Source organism: Corvus cornix, chromosome 11, assembly GCF_000738735.6.
Source record: "Corvus cornix cornix isolate S_Up_H32 chromosome 11, ASM73873v5, whole genome shotgun sequence".
Classification (NCBI taxonomy): domain Eukaryota; kingdom Metazoa; phylum Chordata; class Aves; order Passeriformes; family Corvidae; genus Corvus; species Corvus cornix.
Genome location: NC_046341.1, coordinates 11147571 through 11168287, shown reverse-complemented (window position 1 = coordinate 11168287; position 20717 = coordinate 11147571). Strand labels below are relative to the sequence as shown.

Below are 20717 nucleotides of genomic sequence, written 5' to 3'. Positions count from 1 at the left end.
TGTATTGTCTGTATAGAGACTAAAATCTTGTGCTTCATTTGTTTGTAACATGGCAGAAACAGCTTGTATGCTGGAACACTTTCCTCGTATTCTGTTACAGGTCTGATAAGAGACTATATGAAATACATATTTTAGGACAGCTTCTATCTGTGATTTTCTTGGACAATTTGTCACTATTCTACAATTATGCCACTGTAAATATATTTAAAGACGTGTATTTGGCACATGTCAAATATGGAAAAATATTTTTACACTCTTTAGTTAGAAACAAATCTGATGAATTGGTGTGATTTATAGTGTAATCTTTAAATCCAAACAAAGAAATAGTTGGTGCATTTTCATTAGAGTTTAACTAATTTATTTAGCACAATGGTGGTTCTTAACATATTCTGATAGGTTCTAAGATTGCTTACAGATAAAACAACCAGATTTTGGATATAGCTTGGCTTTTTTTTATAAGGACAAAAAGGATTTTTTCAATTCCCTTATTTTTTTTGTTGAATGACTTATTTAAGTGTAACAGTTTTGCATGTAAGACTGATTTGAGTGATTTTAGTAAAAATAAAGGAAGATACATTTTAGAGTGGTAGATTGTTTGTGATAAATCATTTAGTGTTGTCATCTGCAGATGGTATCTCTGCTAACTTTGTGTAGTTCACCATTGACAGTTGGTTTACGTGTTGGATTTTGTATTTCTGTTTTCGTGTAAAGACTTAAAATGTGTATGATAATTAGGAATTTGTGATAGCAAGGTAACTGTAGAGAAGCTCACTAACACTAGTGAACAATATGCTGTAAGGTATTTGAGAGCTATTACTCATTTTTCAGACAGGGGTGCTATCTGAGTTTTATATTGAGAATATGGGAATTGGTAGTGATGTGATCCTGAAGTTACACGCACTGGTGTACAGCATTCACTCAGGTGCTGGGGTTTTGTTTCCAACAGAAAGCTGATCATCACGCTGGGCAAAAAGCAGAAAAGGAAAAACGAATCTTCAGATGAATTGTCTGATGCTAAGCAGACTCCACAGAGGCCGCTGAAAGATGAAGACTCACAGGTAAGTAGTCAGTATTCTTCCTTTATAAATTTGTGTGTGTTATTTCTACAGATCTTTTTTCCCCTCTCTCCAGAAAGTTACGCTTCCTTTGACACAGTGACAGTTACTCTCACACGTCTGTGTATCTCATGGGTGGAACCTTTCATCATCAGCCACTTTCCTCAGTTGAAAATCAGAAAATCCTACAGTGTAGAATCCCTTTTCCATAATGGGACATCAATGCCCTGCTTGTATCTGTTTAATTTCAGTACAGATGCCCATAGGTTTGAGACTGTAAGTACTTACGCTGAGCTGGCAGTTAGACCTGATCCTTACTTTGGCTGAGAGTGAAAATGCAGAGATTGCCTAATTGAAGGGACATTTATCAGTGAAACTGGCTCTTTGAGAACTTTTAAAAGGGTTTTTTCAAGCTTTAATGTGTTTTTTTTCTGAGCTCTGCTTCTGTAGAAACAGAAAAAAACCAGATTTCTTGCAGTGTTGGATCTGAAGGCAGCAATGATCAATATGCCAATAGATTCGAGTTGCTTGTGGAATACGTCAGAAGTGCCAGATGAAGAATTGAAGTGGTCGAGTCATTCTCTTGAGGAATAGCTCTCTTGTAACTTACTTCCTGCATTTTTGTCATAGATTGCCCAGGAATAATAGTAACATAGCTAATTATTTCTAAAACTTGTGTACAAAGAAGCATGAAGTGTTGATAAGAGATTATATTCTATTTATGTGTGTATTAGTAACAGAATTATAACTTCTTGCTTTAGGGCAATCTCCAGTAAAGTAAGGTTATGTGCTGGAAATGCACAGGTTTTTGTCCTGTGGCATTTTCATCCACAGAGGCAAAATCAGTTTTCAAAATAAGGTGCTGTTGACTAGAAATTAATTGCATTAGTTGATGGTAGTTGTCAAAAAACAATTATGAGATACAGATAATAATGCTGGAGGGGAAAAGGGATCAGAAGCCATTTCCCAGAATGACTTCTCATTAACTGAAGTGATAGCTCATCTTAGGTAAAGGTTACATGGAAGGAACTGTAACTTCTCAGTAGTGTTCTGTTATCAGATAGACATAAATTTATAGGCCAACAAATATGATATACAAGACTGAAGATCAGTTCTTTCCTGGGTGTATTGTGTAATCACCTGCTCATGGTGTGAAGGGAAAAGAGGGTAGAGATGGTAAGGGGTGGTGTGAGAGAGAAATAACTTTTACTGCAGAATGTCACAGCATTGCCCTGCTCTCTTTGCAGGAACTGGGGAGAAGCAGGAAAGACATAAATTCCTTTACTTCATTAATTCATTTTCTCTTTAGTTTTCGAACATGTTCATGATTTTATTTTCAAAGAGCTGTTTAATTTCTGCTGCAAATAGCTGTTTTGAAGCTCTGGGGGGCAATTTTAGGCCTTTTCTCTCCCCTAATTTATTTTGCATACTTAGTTTCACATTTAGTGTCTTCCTTAAATAGACAAATTTGTTTTTATTTTTATTTTTAATGTGTGATCCTACTTCATTTTGTGTCTTAGAGCCATTTGTTTGTGGCCATAGTTCTCAGCTCAGGGAAATACAAAAGTTTTTTTCCAAACAGCTCAGATTATGTATTAATGTGTTGGAGAACATATGTTGATGTTTTGCTAATCACTTCATACTTTAAGAAAAGACATAGTGAGAAGAATTGAAAATGCCAGTTACATAATTTTGTATTGCTCATATTACCTGGCTTTTTTTTTTTTTAATCCTACTTCTGTCAGCAAACTATTATTGATTTAACTGTAATGTGACACTAGTGTGTCTTTGAATTAGAAATTCCTTTTGGTGCTAACACCCAACCCCGCACGAACTTTATGGAAGAACAGCTAATCTACATAAATGTGCAAAAAAAAAATGAAGTAGTTTCATTTTTGCAGCTTCTCTAGAGGAATGGTCATGCCCATTCTTTGGCTTGGACTATATACGTAGGTTGCTGCTCTGTAGTTGTGATGTAGTTAAAGTACAGCCACATCTTTTACCAGACACCAGCCAGACCAAGGGCTGAATTAACAGTCAGGAAGAAAAGCTCCTGTGCTGCAATCTCACTGTTACTTAATATCTGCTCTGCAGAAGCCAGTGTGACCACAGGATTTTGGGTTTTGTCCTATTCACAACTTATTCTCCCAACTGAGTACTGCAGTGTAATAAAACATTGCAACTTGCAATGGATTTCCTGCACAAAGATACCCTCTACTGTGTAGCTCAATATAATAAACTTGTTTCATAGAGACTGTTTTGTTTTGCTGTTTTTATTTTTGTGATGATCAGTTCTCTAAAGCAGATTATAGTATTTTCAAATGTTAGCTGACTAGTTTGATACTGCTATTTTTATCCAGTGAATCCAATTTACAAATTAATCTTACAGTTAAATAGGCAGTGTCTCATATATTGGTACTGAGGGGTTGGAAATGTTATGCAATATCCTAATAATCTTAAGTATTTGAAACTATGAGTGAGAAGGAGTTATTTTCTTTGACTGAACATTACTTCTTCAGCTGGAATTTGTTGTCGTCAGATTCTCGCAGAAACCAGAATGAAAGGTTAGAGAGAGAAACTGCAAAGTAAGCCAGATAATGCTGTGAAACAAGCCTCGATTAAGGTGGAGGAGAAAATACAGACATTAACAAAGGAACAGACTTTATTAGCCATCATGTCAGACTTCATCAGCAACCTGACCGATCTAGTGAAATCTTCATAATTTTTTATATATAATCCACCGTTGTTTAGTAGAAACACCTCAGCTTATTTGACATCTTTTCCTCTGATTCTGGAGTTGGATGGTAACACTCTGCTGTTACACTGCATTAGGAAATCACTGTTGAAATACTGATGCTCGTGGGAGATCTGTTAAATATCAGCTTTGCTCCCATACCGTGAAAAGACTGCTGTTTCATGTTTGCTTTTGAACCCTAAAAATAAAAGTATTGCATGCTTACATGAAAGAGAAAAGAACTGTTTAATTAATTGAACATAAATGAATCACAGAGGTACATTATTTCATGGTTTTTATCAAATGTTAGCCTTTAGTTTTAGGTGCAGCTGAAGTATTGCTTAGAGCATCCCAGAACATGCAGCTCATGTTAGGGGAAATTTTGGGTAAAACCTGTATCTCTTTTCTTTCTCCTGCATGGCAGAAGAGAAGATCAAATCGTCAAGTTAAAAGGAAAAAATACGCTGAAGAGGGAGAAGGGAAACAATCAGAAGAAGAAGCAGCTAAAGTTTCTGTAAAAATCAAAAAGAATTCTGCCCCTTTACCTGCTGAACAGCCTTTACAATTATTTGTGGTAAGTAGAAATTGGCTTGGTCTGTGGGAAGTTTCTATTTGTCTCAAGCAGTTCAGTGAATAAAGCTCCTAATTTGGAATGCATTATTATTTCTAAGCCACAGTTTAGTGTGACATTTTGCTAAGATCTTGAAAACTGGAAGAAATTACTTCTTACTATTTTTTTTGTGTTGCAAACTTTTGTTGACTTAATTGAAGTTAAGAATAAGGATAAGACTAAGGATGGGTATATCTCAAGTAATTTTTTATATGGCATAGGCATATGAAAAAGCTCTGTTCTAATCTTACCATGACTTAGAGAAGCATCAAATTATTTGGGGGATCTCTGGTTACTGAGATATTTGAAAGGGACGCTCCTGCTCTCCCCACAATGCGTTCAGGTTTACACTTCACTGTTTAACTTGGTAGACTCAAACTTACTGTCAAGCCATTGGAGGTAAACAGAGTGACAGGGAAAAAACAGGAAAAAAGTGTTTATGAGATGCTTGAAAGAGTGCCAGAAGTTGTAAGGGAAGGAGAACGATGGTATAGTTGGGAACAAATCAGACAAGAGGGAAGGTGACTGATGATTGCAAGCAACTTTTTCAGATGATCTCTCTATCTCTGGAACCACAGCCGCAGTTGTGGCAGAGCTGTGTAATCCAATCTGTGTCTCATCTAAGACCTGCTGGAATTCCCAGCCACAGCCTTTTCTCTCTGATTCCACAGCATGTTTGTTACCTGTGTGCAGAGTAGATGTATCAGCCTGAGTTTGTCACATGCTGGGTTTCTTTCCTCTTTTTTCACCTGCCTGTCAGAGTTCTTCTCCACTTGCGTATAACTAAATTCTGGGTATGTCCTGTGCATCAGTTTAACTCAGCAGGGCATTCACAGTGTCTGGAAAGCATCGGAATCCCCAGTGCTTGCAGTGAGTGTGTTTGGCAGGTGAGCACTGCAGCTGATGATGTGTGGAAGGGCCGGACTTGCTGTACTTCTGCATGTAATCCTTTCTGGGTAGAGACCTGGATTTTAAATACTACTCCCAGCCTGTTAGGAAATGCTACTGGTAGAGGTTAAATTTACCTTTATTGCTCATCTTCTGACAAGCCACTTGTGGTTGAAGGTTTTAAGCCTGAGAGAGAGGGCATTTACTGCAGTTTTGTAATATTGTTTTCCTGTGTTTATAGGAAAATCCAAGTGAAGAAGATGCAGCAATTGTAGACAAAATCTTATCCTCCAGGGTAATAAAGAAAGAAGTAAGTGATTGTCATGGAATAGAATACTTTCTTTGAAAAAGGGGTTTGCATCTATCATTTTACATTTCCCCTGAATTTCCTTTCCTAGATATCTGCTGGGATGACAGTAGACACAGAAGAGTTTTTTGTAAAATACAAGAACTAGTAAGTATTAAAAAGTTGTTTCATTAGATGTGTTGACTGCACTGTTAAGTATCATATTTATATACTCAAGTTTTGTATTGTTTGAAGGTTATTTTGTCATCTATTGAGATTTTTCTTTACCACTTTAATCTTTAATTTTCTAAGAATCTGCAATATATTGATAGTAATAATTCTAAAACTATCAGTGTTGTGAAATCAGCACTGTCCAATAAGCTGGCAGCCTTTATTTGCCAAATAAGAGAATTTTTTAGAGAAGATATTTATTAGATTAGAAGATATATTTATTAAATTCAGCAGGGACTACATGCCTGAAGTAAATTTTAATTTCGTGAATTTAAATCAGAGGTGTTTTGTGAACCTAGATTAGATTTACAGTGTCATGTATTTAGGAGATGCCGATGTAACAGTCAGTCTTACTGTTTCAAAAAGAAAGAAAAAACTTGTGGTAGAAGTGATTTTACATCAAAAGCAGGAAATAAGAAAAAAGACTGAAGAAAAAAAAGAACTTTTCGCATACTTTATTTTAAATTTCATAACTATTTTCCTGTTACTACTCAATTCTTCATGCTGAAAATCAAGCACATTTTAAATTTTACATATGTGAATAATTTAATCAGATTTTTGCTAATAAATGTAATCTTTTTTTGAGACTCTGGTTCCACATGTTGTTGGAGAACATTCACCTCATGTTTTTTTGAAAGGATAAAGTCTGTCTTTTCATCTGAGAATGAGTAATCCCCAGCTGTACTTTATTTCTAGCATATCTTTAGAAAGCTTAAAAAATGATGACAATATACTAAAAAAGGGGGGTGAGGAAGAAATATGTGTCCTTCTGTAATGTAATTTCAGAAAGGGTCTCCTGGGGGCAGTTAGATGCTGTAGGTACTGGTGCTGATGTTTCCTTCTCCTTTGACTCTGAGCTTCTCTCCCAGCCCAAGCCAGTGACAAGTTCCTCTCTGCCACGGGCTCTGCTGCTCCTCACTGAGGTTTCTGTGGGCTGAGCTCTGTAATCCAGCAGTGCTTGTGGAGAGATGGTCACAGGAGGTACATGGGAAAATCAGATCCAATATATTAAGTAATTTATATCTCTGGGTACTTTCTGATAGAGGTGTCAGATTTTAAACTTTACTTGTTTAAGCTCACTTCAAATAAGCTTGTTTCTCTTCTTAGGACATATGAAAGAAATTTGTGAATCTATAGAGTTCTATAGATTCCAGCTCAAAAATGCTGCCTTAACTTGGTGCTGCAAGATGATTATTTGGAGGAATAAATCTTGGATCTTTATAGTGGATTCTGTTATTTTAACTGTATATTAAAAATAGATAGTAAGCTTTTGCTTTCACCAGTGCGTTAATGTCAATCTCTGTGATTTTAGCTCATATCTCCACTGTGAGTGGGCCACAGAACAACAGCTTTTAAAAGATAAAAGAATCCAGCAGAAAATAAAACGATTCAAAGTAAGGAAAGCACAAAGAGCTCACTTTTTTGCAGATGTGAGTATGAAATATAAATTAAATAAGCTTTTTTTTTCCCTTGTAAAATTGTGATTAGTAGTTTGCTTTTATATAAAAGAGCTGATTGTTAGGAAGTAAAAATAAGCCATTGGTGTTGCAGCAGGAAGGGTGGGTTATTTAATGCAATTTTAAGAGCCAGTCTTCTGGAGTCACTGAACTAACCTGACTTACATGGTTTAAAGTGGAATTGGCTGAGTAACTACTTAGAAGTGGTAAGGAGGGAAGAATTACGTCAGTATGGCTAGTTTCTCTAGGACTTCCACAAGACAGCATTTCATCCAAGAAGGAGTGGATCTAGTGTCAAATTCCTCTTCAGTGAGTGCTGCCAAAGAGAACCAAGGGGATGTGTGCAGGGGGCTGGTATGGAATTTAAGGTCTGTGCAAAAGCCTCAATAATTTCCAACTACCAAATTAATTTTGTGTATAATGAGACCAAGTCTTAACAAATACCAACTATTTTTGCCTCTCTACTGATTTTAATAATCTTTCCCTGCAGATGGAAGAGGAACCTTTTAATCCTGACTATGTTGAAGTAGACCGGGTATTAGAAGTGTCTCTTTGTGAAGATAAAGACACTGGTGAGGTAAATATGTGTTAAAGCAAGTCAGGAAGATACAATTGTCAAACACTACTTGGAGGTGTAATTTTATCAGATCTCACAGTAACACTTTATTGGTTTTAAAACTTCACTAATATTTTTAATGAGACATGACAATCTTGTCCTTTCCTGTGCTAGCTGTGGATTTGAAAGAGAAATCAGCATTTAATAGCTTATATTTTTATTAGTATTAATAGGTCACAGTAGACAAAGCTTAGGTATTGACTGACATAAATGTGAGGTTCAGTAGTTGTCTTGTGGGTTCCATCAAAAGGCTGTGTCTCTGACAGTGGCATGGGGTCACTGGTAATAAAAGCTTTAGGCAGCCAGTGATTTGAAGCTTTGATAGCCACCAGTGAACCTTTCCCTCTTTATTTATCAAAACTTTCTTTAAATTTAAAGTACCTCTTCTGAAAAGCTATTACAGAATGAAAACATTCTGAGATTAAAAAAAGAAAATTAAAAAAAGAAAACAGAAAAGCAAGTCAAGCAATTAAATTGCCAAAATTCAGGAAGAGTCTGAGACAAGTGGAGATCAAAGACTGAGAAGAAAGTTGTTGATTAAGGCTACTGGAATATCTGTAATGCTTATTCTCCTTGTGTAGATAGCAAAATGAGCTGACTTTTACCCAGTGATTTCTACATTAATCTTCCTAAAGCAGGGTTGAGAGTTAAAATGACTTTTCATTTGTATGCAGCAGATTTGTCATTATTAAACTTTTAGAAAAAATGTGTTGTCATAAGACTTTACCCTTAGCTTCTGGAAGGATGACTCTTTATTTGGTTTTTAAATATTTATGTACCGAATCTAAATAAGGTAATCTGCTTTGGTTCCATTTTTTTATATATGTTGTTCATCAAGACTGTAAAGCTCTATCAAAGTTTTGTTGATAAGACTCTGGTTTAGGAGCTCTAAAGCTCTTTGGTTTAGGCCTAGGTAGCCTGATTTGGAGAGTGGAGGAAATGTCCTGGGTAGCACTTCTGTAGTTAGTCCTGCCACCCTGCCCCATTTCCACAAATACCACAAATACTGTAATTTATCTTTCCTGAGACTAAACCAAGATCTACTTGTGGGTAAGTGGGATTGAAAAGTACTCCACAGGTCTACAAAAAGTGGCAGAGTGTGAGGAACCAAGGATAAGTAGGTAGCTAACAGGAATCTCCATTGAACATTTAAAAAATTGTTAGAAATACGCTTTTGATTCCAGCTCTTGTGTAAGCAAGCTACTCTAATAGTAAGGCATATTAGCAGTCTGTATACTAAATTAAAAACTGATAACATTCAGAATTTTCTTCTGCAGCCTGTTATTTACTATTTAGTAAAATGGTGCTCGTTGCCATATGAAGACAGTACGTGGGAGCTGAAAGAAGATGTAGATCAAGCAAAAATAGAAGAATTTGAACAATTACAAGCTTCCAGGCCTGACTCAAGGAGATTGGTAAAATTATACCTAATTTACTTGTCTGTCTTGGTAAATCTGACTTGATTTTCCCAGCTTTAAACTCTTGTGTTAAAACCTAAGGCTTATTGACATTCTGTGTAAGGAAAGCATCTGTGTGCCTTGTTACCTAGGAATAATAAAATACTCAGGTAGGCATAGATAAATATTCTCATCTTAGTTGTTACACTAAAAAAATAAAAATTTTTGCTTAGGAAAAAACCTGAAGTGCTTGAGCTTCTAACTGAGCAGTGAGCTGCACATTGAAACTGGCTATCACAGAATCTGAGCACCTTTAAAATGAGCAGAAACCAGGATGATGTATTAACACCCTTTTATAGAGAAGAGAGTTAAGTCTTGTGCTTCAGCACTGAAGAGAGTTGGCAAATGAGATCTGTCAAACAGATTCTGTAATTTCTTCCTGCTTTTATTTTTCTTCTTGTCGTTAAATAGCTAGCTGAAAGAAAGAAAAATACGTGTAATAAGGAAACATGTTTTATCTTTAAATTATCAATCTTCTGTCTCCTAGAGCAGGAGAAAGCAAAATAGTTCTATTTCAAGTCCTGTATGTCATTGTCAGAGTAGGACATGTGTCCTGCGTGGTGTAGTACAACACTTGTTCTAACTTACTTCTTTTACATAGCTAAATATGCACAGTGTTTTAATTCGGAGGCTTTGGAATTTATTTTAATGGTTTTTCCATCTACAGATAATGACAGTAGTCACGATTAACATCTTTATATTATATTGAGTTAATTTTTGTAGTATTTATTTAAAATACTGACATTTTGGCATGTGGGAAGAAGAGCTTTTATACCTCTGTTACCATATTTGGCTGTGAGAGAAAAAGATGATTAAAGCGCAACTGTACAACTGACAGTCATCTCAGCATCAGCAACAAGTATTTTTGCTTCAGGCTTCAGCAGCTACAAGAAATTATTTGCTGACTGCAGCCTTGCAAGCAGGAGTGTGGCTGCTGCGGGTGTGGGGGAGTGGACAGATGGCAGGTGGTGGGAGAGGGGAGGAAGCCACAGCTGCTGGGGAGGGACAGCTCCTGCTGTGCCCAGACCTGGGTTCAGGTGATGCCGACGCTGGCACTGCAGAGAGAGAAAATTCACGTGGAAAATTCAGAGCTGCCACATGAGTCTCGAGTGAATGCAAGCTTTTATAAATGTTGAGAAATGGGGAGGGAGTGGGGGGGGGAAGTACAGCTGGTGAGAAAAGCTCTTACTAAAATTACTTCGCTTGAATGTGTGAGTTTGTTCACGTTGGGATAGAGGAGCTATCAGAAGAGTTTTCTGCTGGAATCTTACCTAGTATCAGTCAAAAACTATGATTTCACCTCTAAGTTGCCTGCTAAGCTAGAGGCCAGGCTGTTCTGGCTCCAGGCTTGGGAGCTAGTATGTGTGTATATGTAAGTATTTTATATGTAGCCTCTCAGCTTTCCTTAGCTTGCTAGGGCCCTGAAGGTGATACACCTCGATACTGTCAGTCTGTTTTGTCTTGGCCTTTGCATCCTGATCCTGCAGATGCTGATGCTGACTTTGGTCTGATCCCTTGGGGAAATCTATTCAGGACACTAAACCTCTCAGAAGTTTGCATTTTCTTGTACTCCTGACCCTGGCTTCCTGCATTGGCTGTGGGACAGAGTGGTCAGCATTGACCAGGGCAAGTGCAGAAGGGAGAGGGTAAGATCACAGTAACTGTGTAGATGCCCAGACTGCTTCAGCATCAGCATTCAGAGCTACCTAAGACTTCAGGGGTGTTGGTAATCCCAAATACTCAGTTGGCTTTCTTCTAGGTCAGCTGCCTGTTCTTAGAGCTGCCAAAGTGAAATTTCAAGTAGTCTTGAAATATCATATATAAATGAATTAGCGTGTCATATTATTCCTGCTAAAGTATTTGTATTCTACTTTCTAGAAACTAGTTGCTTGATTTTATTATAATATAGTCTTAAATTAATTTTAAAAGTAACAATTCATAGAGAAAAATAAATACAAATTTCAGGTTTCTGCAGACTATTAACTAGTAAGTGATGTTAACAATGACACTTTACTTTTAAGTTTGAATAATAACATTCTAAATCTAAAGTGATACACTCACAAAGTAGTGCAGTTAGATATTTCGGAAAAATAAAGCATATATCAACCTGTATGTATATTAATCTTTCCCTTAAAGGATCGACCACCTCCAAACTCCTGGAAGAAGATAGAACAGTCCAGGGAATATAAAAATGGCAATCAGCTCAGGGAATATCAACTGGAAGGACTTAACTGGCTCCTATTCAACTGGTACAATAGGTATATGCATGGAATATTTTTTAATGTAGATTTTGAACCATATGGAGTGAATTGCTGTTATTTGGTATAAATACTGTTTTAACTAAAAAAATTGCAATTTCTCTGCTTATAGCTAAAAGGATGTAACTGGAACAAATTTCTCTCCCTTTGGGTGTGCAAGGATGTTTTTATCTACAAAAATTAGCAAAATATTAAAATAATGCAACTAACATTTTTAATGGCTAAACTTTCATAACTAAATTTTCAATGGCTATGAGGAAGTTAAAACAAAAACAAGAAAAGTGCAAGCTTTCAGAATTTTTGAAACTGGGAAATGCATCTTTTAAAATGATTGCTAGAAATAGTATGTATTTCAAAAAAAGTTACCTCTCTTCAATAAGGCTAGTAAATAATCTTATTATCTGAATTTTAAGCTAAAGTTAACTTTTGTTCCTTAATGCTATGTGATATGAACCGGAATATAATCACTTTGAAGATCTTTTCCAGAATGATGTATTTTCTCTGTATCTAAGTTGAATTTCTATTAATGAATCTTCCTGCTTGCTGTATTTTCAAACTTCCAGTTGCGTGTCCCTCATAGAGATGATGGCAGCAGGCATAGCATTTACCATTGATCTGCAGAAGGAAATCTGATTTTAATTCTCATTCAAGCAGTGCAGAGCTGTGTGACACCTGCAAACAGAGTGAAGGGCTGGAATGTATGGCTGAGGGCAACTATGGAGTGGTACTTCATGCAGTAACTTAGTTATAGGCGTCTGTCTAGTTCTGGAATCAAAAAGGGAAATCTGTTAATGATGCTCTAATGGACTCCTTTCATGTGAGTGTAGCTGGGATACTTCCCATCTATGATTTCTAGGGAATCTTCATTAATTTCTAGCAGTTTTGTCAAGGTGAATGTGCATGTACGAAACCTGCTTAATTTAAATTCCTTTAATTAGGGCAGAGGTAGTCCCAAAAGAATACTTCTGGAATATTTTTGTAGAAGAACTTCACGGAACACTCCATTCTCAGGTTTTGATGATGCTAAACCTGATGCAAAGCTTTACACAAAAGTTTTGTGAGCATTCTTTCACCTTAACAAGGGAGCACTTGCAAGGATCTTTTTGCAGTTCCTCTGTTTTGACTGTTGTTGTAAACTGGTATATTTGAGCTTTGTTTTTTGTAAATTGCTCATTGTAGTAACAGCTTTAGGATGGTCTGTACTTTCTTTGATGGTAGTAACAAATAAATATTTTTTGCTTTCAGGCGAAATTGCATTTTAGCAGATGAAATGGGCCTTGGCAAAACCATTCAGTCCATTACGTTCCTGTATGAAATCCTCCTGACTGGTATAAGAGGCCCTTTCCTGATCATAGCTCCGCTTTCCACTATAACAAACTGGGAGAGAGAATTCCGCACGTGGACTGACCTGAATGTTGTGGTGTACCACGGAAGTATGATCAGCAGGCAGATGATTCAGCAGTATGAGATGTACTTCAGGGACTCCCAGGTATTGTAAAGTCACTTGTGTGCAGTAACTCACCCAAAATATGGTTCAGGTGGCAGTAATGACAAGTGTATTTGACAATATCTGTGTGTTTATCTTGGTGAAAGTCATTTCATGTTCCAGGATGTTACATATGAGCATCTTCAACAAATGCTTACTGGGTAAATTTAGTGGCAGTGTTTTGCAGCAAGATGTGTGTGTTGTTTCACTGTGCTGAGTAGTTTTGCAGTTGAATAGCAGTGATGCTGATACTCTTGTGGAGATTAAAGTGTACACAGATGGTTACAGTTGGGTCCTGAATTTGAAGAGCAGGGAGAAAGAAAACAATACCAATTAAGCTCTGCTACCTTTATGTAGCTGTTGATTTCCTTTTGCTGGTGTTAACTGTGTACAGTTTGCTTTTCAGTCTGAAATATGTACCCTTAAATGGCATGAGAAAACCTTGAAATCTCATTATTTTAAAAGGGTTTTGTTTTCATTTTTTATATATTGTGCATAATTTTTTTTTAATTGTCATGGTATTTCTTCAAAATTGATAAGGCTGAGAACTTCTTATTAATTAGTGCTAAATATCAAAATGACATCTTGTTTGTCTAGTGAGTTATTCTATACTGCCTTGCTGAAGGCCTTACATATTCTCCTTGTCAGACCAATGGAGTAAACTGGATAAAAAGTTTTCATTTAGCTCTCAGGTGGAACTGTGATTACTTACTGTATGACTGCTAACTGTATTAATGTCATATATTTTGATTGACTGACTGTAGAATTTTTCCAGTCACTCTTTCAGATTTTCTCAGGGTTAAAAATGGGGTTTTATCTACATGCACCTTCTGAAACAGTTCTGTTAGATGGTATATCTGTAATTCAAAAGTGGTTAAAATTTCACTGTTGGTTAGATAATACCAGATTTGGGTCCATGAATATTACTCTTTAGTATTAGTTAGAGAGTTACAAAGATTAATAAATGTGATGGCAAAGCAATTTATAATGTAAAATCCAGTGTCTGACTCCTGGCAAAATTTCAACAACAACAAAATCTGTAAATTGAGTAGATGGGAGGGAATGTAACAAATTGTGTGTGTTGATGAATTTCTAGGGCCGTATTGTTCGAGGTACCTACAGGTTCCAGGCCATTATTACAACTTTTGAAATGATTCTTGGTGGGTGTCCAGAATTAAATGCAATCGAGTGGCGGTGCGTTATTATTGATGAAGCTCACAGACTAAAGAATAAAAACTGCAAACTTTTGGAAGGACTAAAATTAATGAATCTTGTGAGTAACTACAGTTCACTTTTTGGGGTTGATTTTAGTTCAGTATAGTATGATAATAAATAAAAAATTTGCTTTACATGCCGAGAAAGACCTCTCAAGTGGTCTTTCTTGAGAGATAACTGTTCCTGATACTCTTCAAACATATGTGGTTTTGATAGCTGATGCCGGTATATTTTTGATTAAACAAAATGTGGCAAGTTCTCACTGTAAGCATAATCTATTTCTGATGATACTGTTACATCGTTTTAGTTTTGATTAGGATGAAAATATAATTTCAATTTTGCTTTTGTTTTTGTGCAATGTTAAAATCTGGAAAGTATTTTAAGCAAATTATTTAACAATAAAAGCAAGCAAGTAGTGGAATTTTAAACAGATTTATTGTCTAGTCCAGTAGTTAAGATTTTTTTAAAGCAGATAACTACCATGTATCAGATGCACCAGGACTAGTTTTGCATTTTTTTTTTATTGCTTCATTATTACTTTCTTTTGGACTCTCAGAAGTCATCTAAATTGCTTTCTTATACATGCTTAGTGTATACTTTCCACGCTGTAGAGAGGGAGGATTATAAAGGTATGAATATTACAGGGGAAGTCACTGTGTTCACTCATTCTTTCATTACAGATGTAGGGAGAAAAAATTTGAAGAAAAGCTACTAGAAAATACTTACTAGTGTTTTTTAAATAAATCTGCTTATCTGTATTACCTGTGTTCCTAGTGACACACAGAACTGGTATTTTTGGGGTTTGATGCTCAGACGTAAACATTTTGGCGTATGTGTGCAAATCAGGTTATGTAAGGTTTTTTTTCTTTTTCTAGGAGCATAAAGTGCTGTTAACAGGTACCCCACTGCAGAACACAGTAGAAGAATTATTTAGCCTCCTTCATTTCCTGGAACCATTGCGTTTTCCTGCTGAATCTACGTTCATGCAAGAGTTCGGAGACCTTAAAACAGAGGAACAGGTATAAGTTCATCTGAGCTTTAGTGTTTAAGAGGGACTTCCTTTTAATTGAGCTACAGTATCACCTTATGTTCCAACAAACTGTTGTGCTTCCTTTAGGTTCAGAAACTACAAGCTATCCTGAAACCCATGATGCTCAGGAGATTAAAAGAAGATGTAGAAAAAAAGCTGGCTCCTAAGGAGGAAACTATAATTGAAGTAGAACTAACTAATATTCAGAAGAAATATTACCGAGCTATTTTGGAGAAAAATTTTGCTTTCTTATCCAAAGGAGCAGGGCAGGCAAATGTACCCAATCTGGTTAACACTATGATGGAGCTCAGAAAGTGTTGTAATCACCCTTATCTCATCAAAGGTAAATACAGGATAAGAACTGATTTTTTTTAAACTTTTTTATTTTTATTTAAAATATGTAAGAATTTTGTAATAATTTGTTGATGTTTTCTTCAGATTTTCCAAGGATTGGATTAGGTAGAAACATTTTTTTGATAGTCACAAGACAAACTTGTGAGACATTTGCATATTTGAGGCCTGAAGCTTGAACTTTTTCTGTAGGATTACACAGAACATTTAGAAGCAGTTATCTCATGGAAATGGTACAGCTCTTTACCAGCTGTATGAACAAAAACTTTAAGGTCTAAGTTTTAAAATGAATGCTTCTTTCAAGTTATATGATCTCTGTCAGTCTTCAGTGCTTTTCTCACTTACTGATAACTGATGTTTTTCCTGACTTGCAAAAAAAGACACTTCACGCTCCAAAAGTTCTGGCTGTGGTTTCAGAAGTAGTATTCAAAATACTGGGTTATTTTCAAAGACTCATGACCCATTTAAAATATCACAAAGAGAAAAGAACTTTTTTTTTTGTAGGTTTTTTTACATAATACTTGAGAATAAATATTTCAGTTTCTGAAATTTGGAGGAGGGGGGTTCACCTCATCCAAGGTGTTTGTTCTGTTTAAAAACTTAAAACTTGTTTTCAAAGCTGATAAATATAAATGTTCTTGCTTAGACTTCAGACCTATCCAGAACTCTGTTCTGTCTCCATCAGTGCCTAAAGGGGAATATTTAGAGTACAGCACTGATTTTGGTAACTTAGATTTGAATGTATGTGGAGATATTTGTGTAAATACACCTATAGATACGGAAATACATCCTTTGATAGGTGCTGAAGAGAAGATCCTTGGAGAGTTTAAAGAAACATACAGTCCAAGTGCTCCTGACTTTCACCTGCAAGCAATGATCCAGTCTGCTGGGAAATTGGTTCTTATTGATAAGCTTCTTCCAAAAATGAAAGCAGGAGGCCACAAGGTCCTTATCTTCTCTCAAATGGTGCGCTGCCTTGATATTTTGGAGGATTACCTTATACATAAAAGGTAAGATTCATATTCTGTATCCTGTAGTGTATTGTTGTGTGAATGGTAGTGCAGGATTAATGACAGCAGCACACCAAAGCTGGGAGTTGTTTTGTTTGCTAATCAGTGTGAAACTTTGTGTTCTGTGTTCATTTGTTCACTGACTAATTAAAAACTTCAGAGGAAAACTAAGGAGAGGTTGTCCAATTTGAGTAAGCGATGTGCCTTCACTTTGTTGCTTTTTCCATTAAACATTCAATTATGTATATACTGGTTTTACATTTTCTGTCAGAAACCAAGTAAATTCAAGCTTATCATTGCTTGTCCAAACCCCAGGAAGCACTGAATGTGTTCTTCACTTACACGGTGTTGAACTGGAACCAGATGGATCCAAGATACAGCTCCTTGCTTCAAAAGGAGTATAAGGACAAAATGATAAGCAGCTGGAGATGTGTTTTTTATTAATGTAAAAGTGCAAATGTTCTTCCTATCTTTCCTAAATTGACTGCTTTGAATTTTGCAGCAGAGCTGGACTCCCAGCCATAAACCTGCTCCATAAGCTGGCTTTGGTCATCACATGTAATTGCACCCTCTTGATTATTACTGACTGTTGACTCAATGAAAATGAAATGCTTATTTGGGCATATGACTAAATAAATGCATAAAACCTTAAACTTGGTTACAATCAGTAGTTGCTGTATCAACCTGAAAATCTGTAACAAGGCATAGTTCTTGTTTTACAAGTGGATTTGTTGCAATGTACATACTGCTTTGAAGTGTGTAGTTGTCAGTGAACTACATCATAGTAACACAGAGTTAACATGTTGAAAAACAAAAATTATTAATGTTAAGCCTTCCTGCAGTGGATACTGGAATACTGGATAGTAGATTATTTTAATTCCTCTTTTGGTGATAGTTTTATATTAAGGCTGTCTGTTGGAACTGTGCAACAGTTTCTATGTTTTATTTTAAAAAATTAATTTTAACTTCATAGTAGTACTTATAATTCAGTATGGAAAATATTCCTTCTTCTGCAACGTTGTTACATTTAAACCAGTGAATCATATCTACAGGTGGAATCTTCTGAAATCCATAGAAGCCGAAATTTGCTCTGTGCTGCCATTTGGTTAGAAATGCTGGAGTGCACACATGAGCAGACTTAGCACTTGACAGAATTCAGGCCTGTAGGAGATAGATGGCTGCCTGCCAGAATGCCTGTGGTCCTGTGGATTATCTGCTGTGCCATTTTATAGCTGATGAGAAGAAAAACGGTTGTGAGGCTTTTTGACTACTAGATACACATTCAGCATCTTATTCAGTTTACAAGTACGGAAGTATTTGCTCCCTTTTTAAGCATTTTACTTGATTTCAGAAGTCTCAAAGCAGTCTTTGTAATTGTCAAAGTTAACAAATGACAGTTTTACTTCAGGCTTGAAAATTTGCTGGGTTAAGTCTAGGAAGCCTTGGTAAAGACTGTTAGAGGTGCTGTCATGTCATTTTTGTTCCATTTCTCTTCAGCTTTACAGAATCAATATGCTTTTGTCCAGTGACAGCTCACCAAATTCTGCTTTCTGCTGATTACTTGGTTCCCCCTAATGTGTTCAGACAATTTGGTGTATAATACAAGAGTCCACTGTCCTGCCTCTGTGATCCTAGACCGGGATCCAAGGATAATATGTGAAAAACTTGAGCGTCCACATAGGACAGGGTGTGTTCTAATGCAGCTAAGTGCCATGGTAATATATGTATAATCAGGTAGTTGCTTAGTGGACAAAATGCAGAAAAACTTGTCTTAAAATGCTCAGTGTTTGGACTTGCTGATGTGTGTTGGTGCTACAGACATGCAGGTTCTGACGTGATTCTTGGTTCTGTTACCCACTGCTAATTACAGTTAGTCTTTTTAACTTTCCTTCTCTGTAAAGAATAAATCTATAAGCAGTAGATCTGTTCAAATCCACCCTTAAATGATAAAAACATTTGTAATCCTTTGTGTGTTGTATCTGTGGCTGTTGGCAGGTATTTGTACGAGCGAATCGACGGGCGCGTGCGAGGGAACCTCAGGCAAGCTGCCATCGACCGCTTCAGCAAACCAGACTCAGATCGCTTCGTCTTCCTCCTCTGCACCAGGGCTGGGGGCCTGGGCATCAACTTGACTGCAGCAGATACCTGTATCATTTTTGATTCTGACTGGAATCCTCAAAATGACCTGCAGGTAAATTTCTTTGGTAGTGAGCCCTAATTAAACCCGATGGATGAAAATTTCATCACTTTGAATATTGTCTCTGTTTGAACACACGTAATTTTAAAACATTCATGTTTCTAAGGCATGTGTTTAAAGTTTTTTGATGTCTTCTATTCTGGACAGATTTCATTTGGTTGGGAACTTTTTCTTTCAAATTGGTGACTTTTGAAAAATGCAACACAGTTAAAGTCAGTGAGTTGATAAAACCCTTAAGAATTGATGACACTGTGAGCCTGGGGGCTATATTTTGGATGAACTGACTGACACAATTTATGGAAATAGAGGTGTTCAGTTGAAACATAATATACAGAAAAGGATTAATATGCATTAAGAAAAAGTGAATTAATCAAATCTAGGAATTGGATGCTGGAATTGAAATAATTCTCAAGTTGCAACTCCTTTATTGTTCATATCTGGAGATCAGATAACTTAGGAGCTAGCAGGTCTTTTTACCTGGTGTTACTGCAAGGGAAGTACCAGTCAGGAGCATTCAGCACAGGTCATTCATCTGCATTTTACTTGCTACGCTGTTCAGAAAACTGTTCATAATGTGTAAAATGTCTGATAGCTTCTGTTTGCTTAAATGTGTATTGACTCCTTTTGAGTTCATGCTCTTGTTTTTGGCTTGGGCTACAACAGAAACAGGTTTTTAAAAATCAGTATCTCGTTCCTAGGTAAGTCTAATTTCTAACTGCCCTTTTCCCATCCTTCCAAAGGCTCAAGCCCGATGCCACAGGATTGGTCAGAACAAAGCAGTGAAGGTCTACAGGCTGATTACACGTAATTCCTATGAGAGAGAGATGTTTGACAGAGCAAGTCTGAAGCTGGGACTGGATAAGGCTGTCTTGCAGAGTATGAGTGGAAGAGAAAACAGTGTTGGTGGTGTATGTAGATTTATTTCCTGAAATAACCTTCCTTTTGCTTTTGTAATCATGTGGGAATTACTTTAAATCACAGAAGCTGCCACTTTTCCCTTTTTCTCTCATTTGCATCTCTGTTCTGTTTTCTGATGTGGACTAGCAATATAGTTGATACAATTTTAAATATAGTCAGTTATTCTGATAAATCTTTCACCGTTTCTTGCCTCATAAAGTTCAAGGTAGATAATGGCAAAGTTTAAAACAAGGAAAAAGGTTTCTCTTTGTTTCCTTGTATCTTCTCATATTAATATAGTGTGTTGCTTTAATGTAAGTATGAACAGGTAATTCTTTTAAACATGCACATCATGGTTTTGAGAATAGCCAAAGGAAAAGAGAGACACACTTCTAAAAATGTGTACTGTAACCACCTAATTTATTATTTCAGCTGTTAGCTAGACTTTTCTCTTAGCTTTTAATACTCCAGAGTTAGGCTTATAAATCATAAGGCACAGCTGGGTTGTGGAAAGATGTGAAAGAGGAAGGGAAAAGACTTCCAGGATTTTTTTTCTTAACTGTCTAAACCCAATTTTATTTGCTCAGATCCAACAACTCTCCAAAAAAGAAATAGAAGACTTGCTTCGAAGAGGTGCCTATGGTGCCATTATGGATGAAGAGGATGAAGGCTCCAAGTTCTGTGAGGAAGACATTGACCAGATTCTGCAGCGTCGGACTAAAACGATCACAATTGAATCCGAGGGAAGAGGCTCCACATTTGCCAAGGTGCAGAACAGCAGGATGTTCTGTGACAGTACAGAGCTGTAAATGTGGCTGGATGTTGAAGAGTTTAGGCTTTATTTTTAAATTAAGTTTACTTGTGTTTAATGGGTGTGTATGTTAGGTACATATTTTGGGTTCTTGCATCTGTATGTTTATGTTAACGTGCACATAAAAA

At 36.5% G+C, this 20717-nt stretch overlaps 1 protein-coding gene across 7 annotated transcripts in view; it reads left to right on the top strand.

The window, feature by feature from the left end:
• The window catches only part of CHD9 (chromodomain helicase DNA binding protein 9), an 87175-nt gene that overhangs the window by 43568 nt on the left and 22890 nt on the right, over window positions 1-20717 (top strand). For all 7 annotated transcript variants that reach the window (XM_039558617.1, XM_039558614.1, XM_039558616.1 and 4 more), the window contains 16 exons: window positions 947-1058; window positions 4214-4363; window positions 5529-5597; window positions 5686-5741; window positions 7117-7234; window positions 7752-7838; window positions 9155-9292; window positions 11471-11592; window positions 12838-13081; window positions 14175-14351; window positions 15169-15312; window positions 15411-15666; window positions 16474-16684; window positions 18680-18875; window positions 19622-19789; window positions 20366-20545. In XM_039558617.1, coding sequence (XP_039414551.1) covers window positions 947-1058; window positions 4214-4363; window positions 5529-5597; window positions 5686-5741; window positions 7117-7234; window positions 7752-7838; window positions 9155-9292; window positions 11471-11592; window positions 12838-13081; window positions 14175-14351; window positions 15169-15312; window positions 15411-15666; window positions 16474-16684; window positions 18680-18875; window positions 19622-19789; window positions 20366-20545 — 2428 coding nt within the window. The remainder of the gene's footprint in view (window positions 1-946; window positions 1059-4213; window positions 4364-5528; window positions 5598-5685; window positions 5742-7116; window positions 7235-7751; window positions 7839-9154; window positions 9293-11470; window positions 11593-12837; window positions 13082-14174; window positions 14352-15168; window positions 15313-15410; window positions 15667-16473; window positions 16685-18679; window positions 18876-19621; window positions 19790-20365; window positions 20546-20717) is intronic.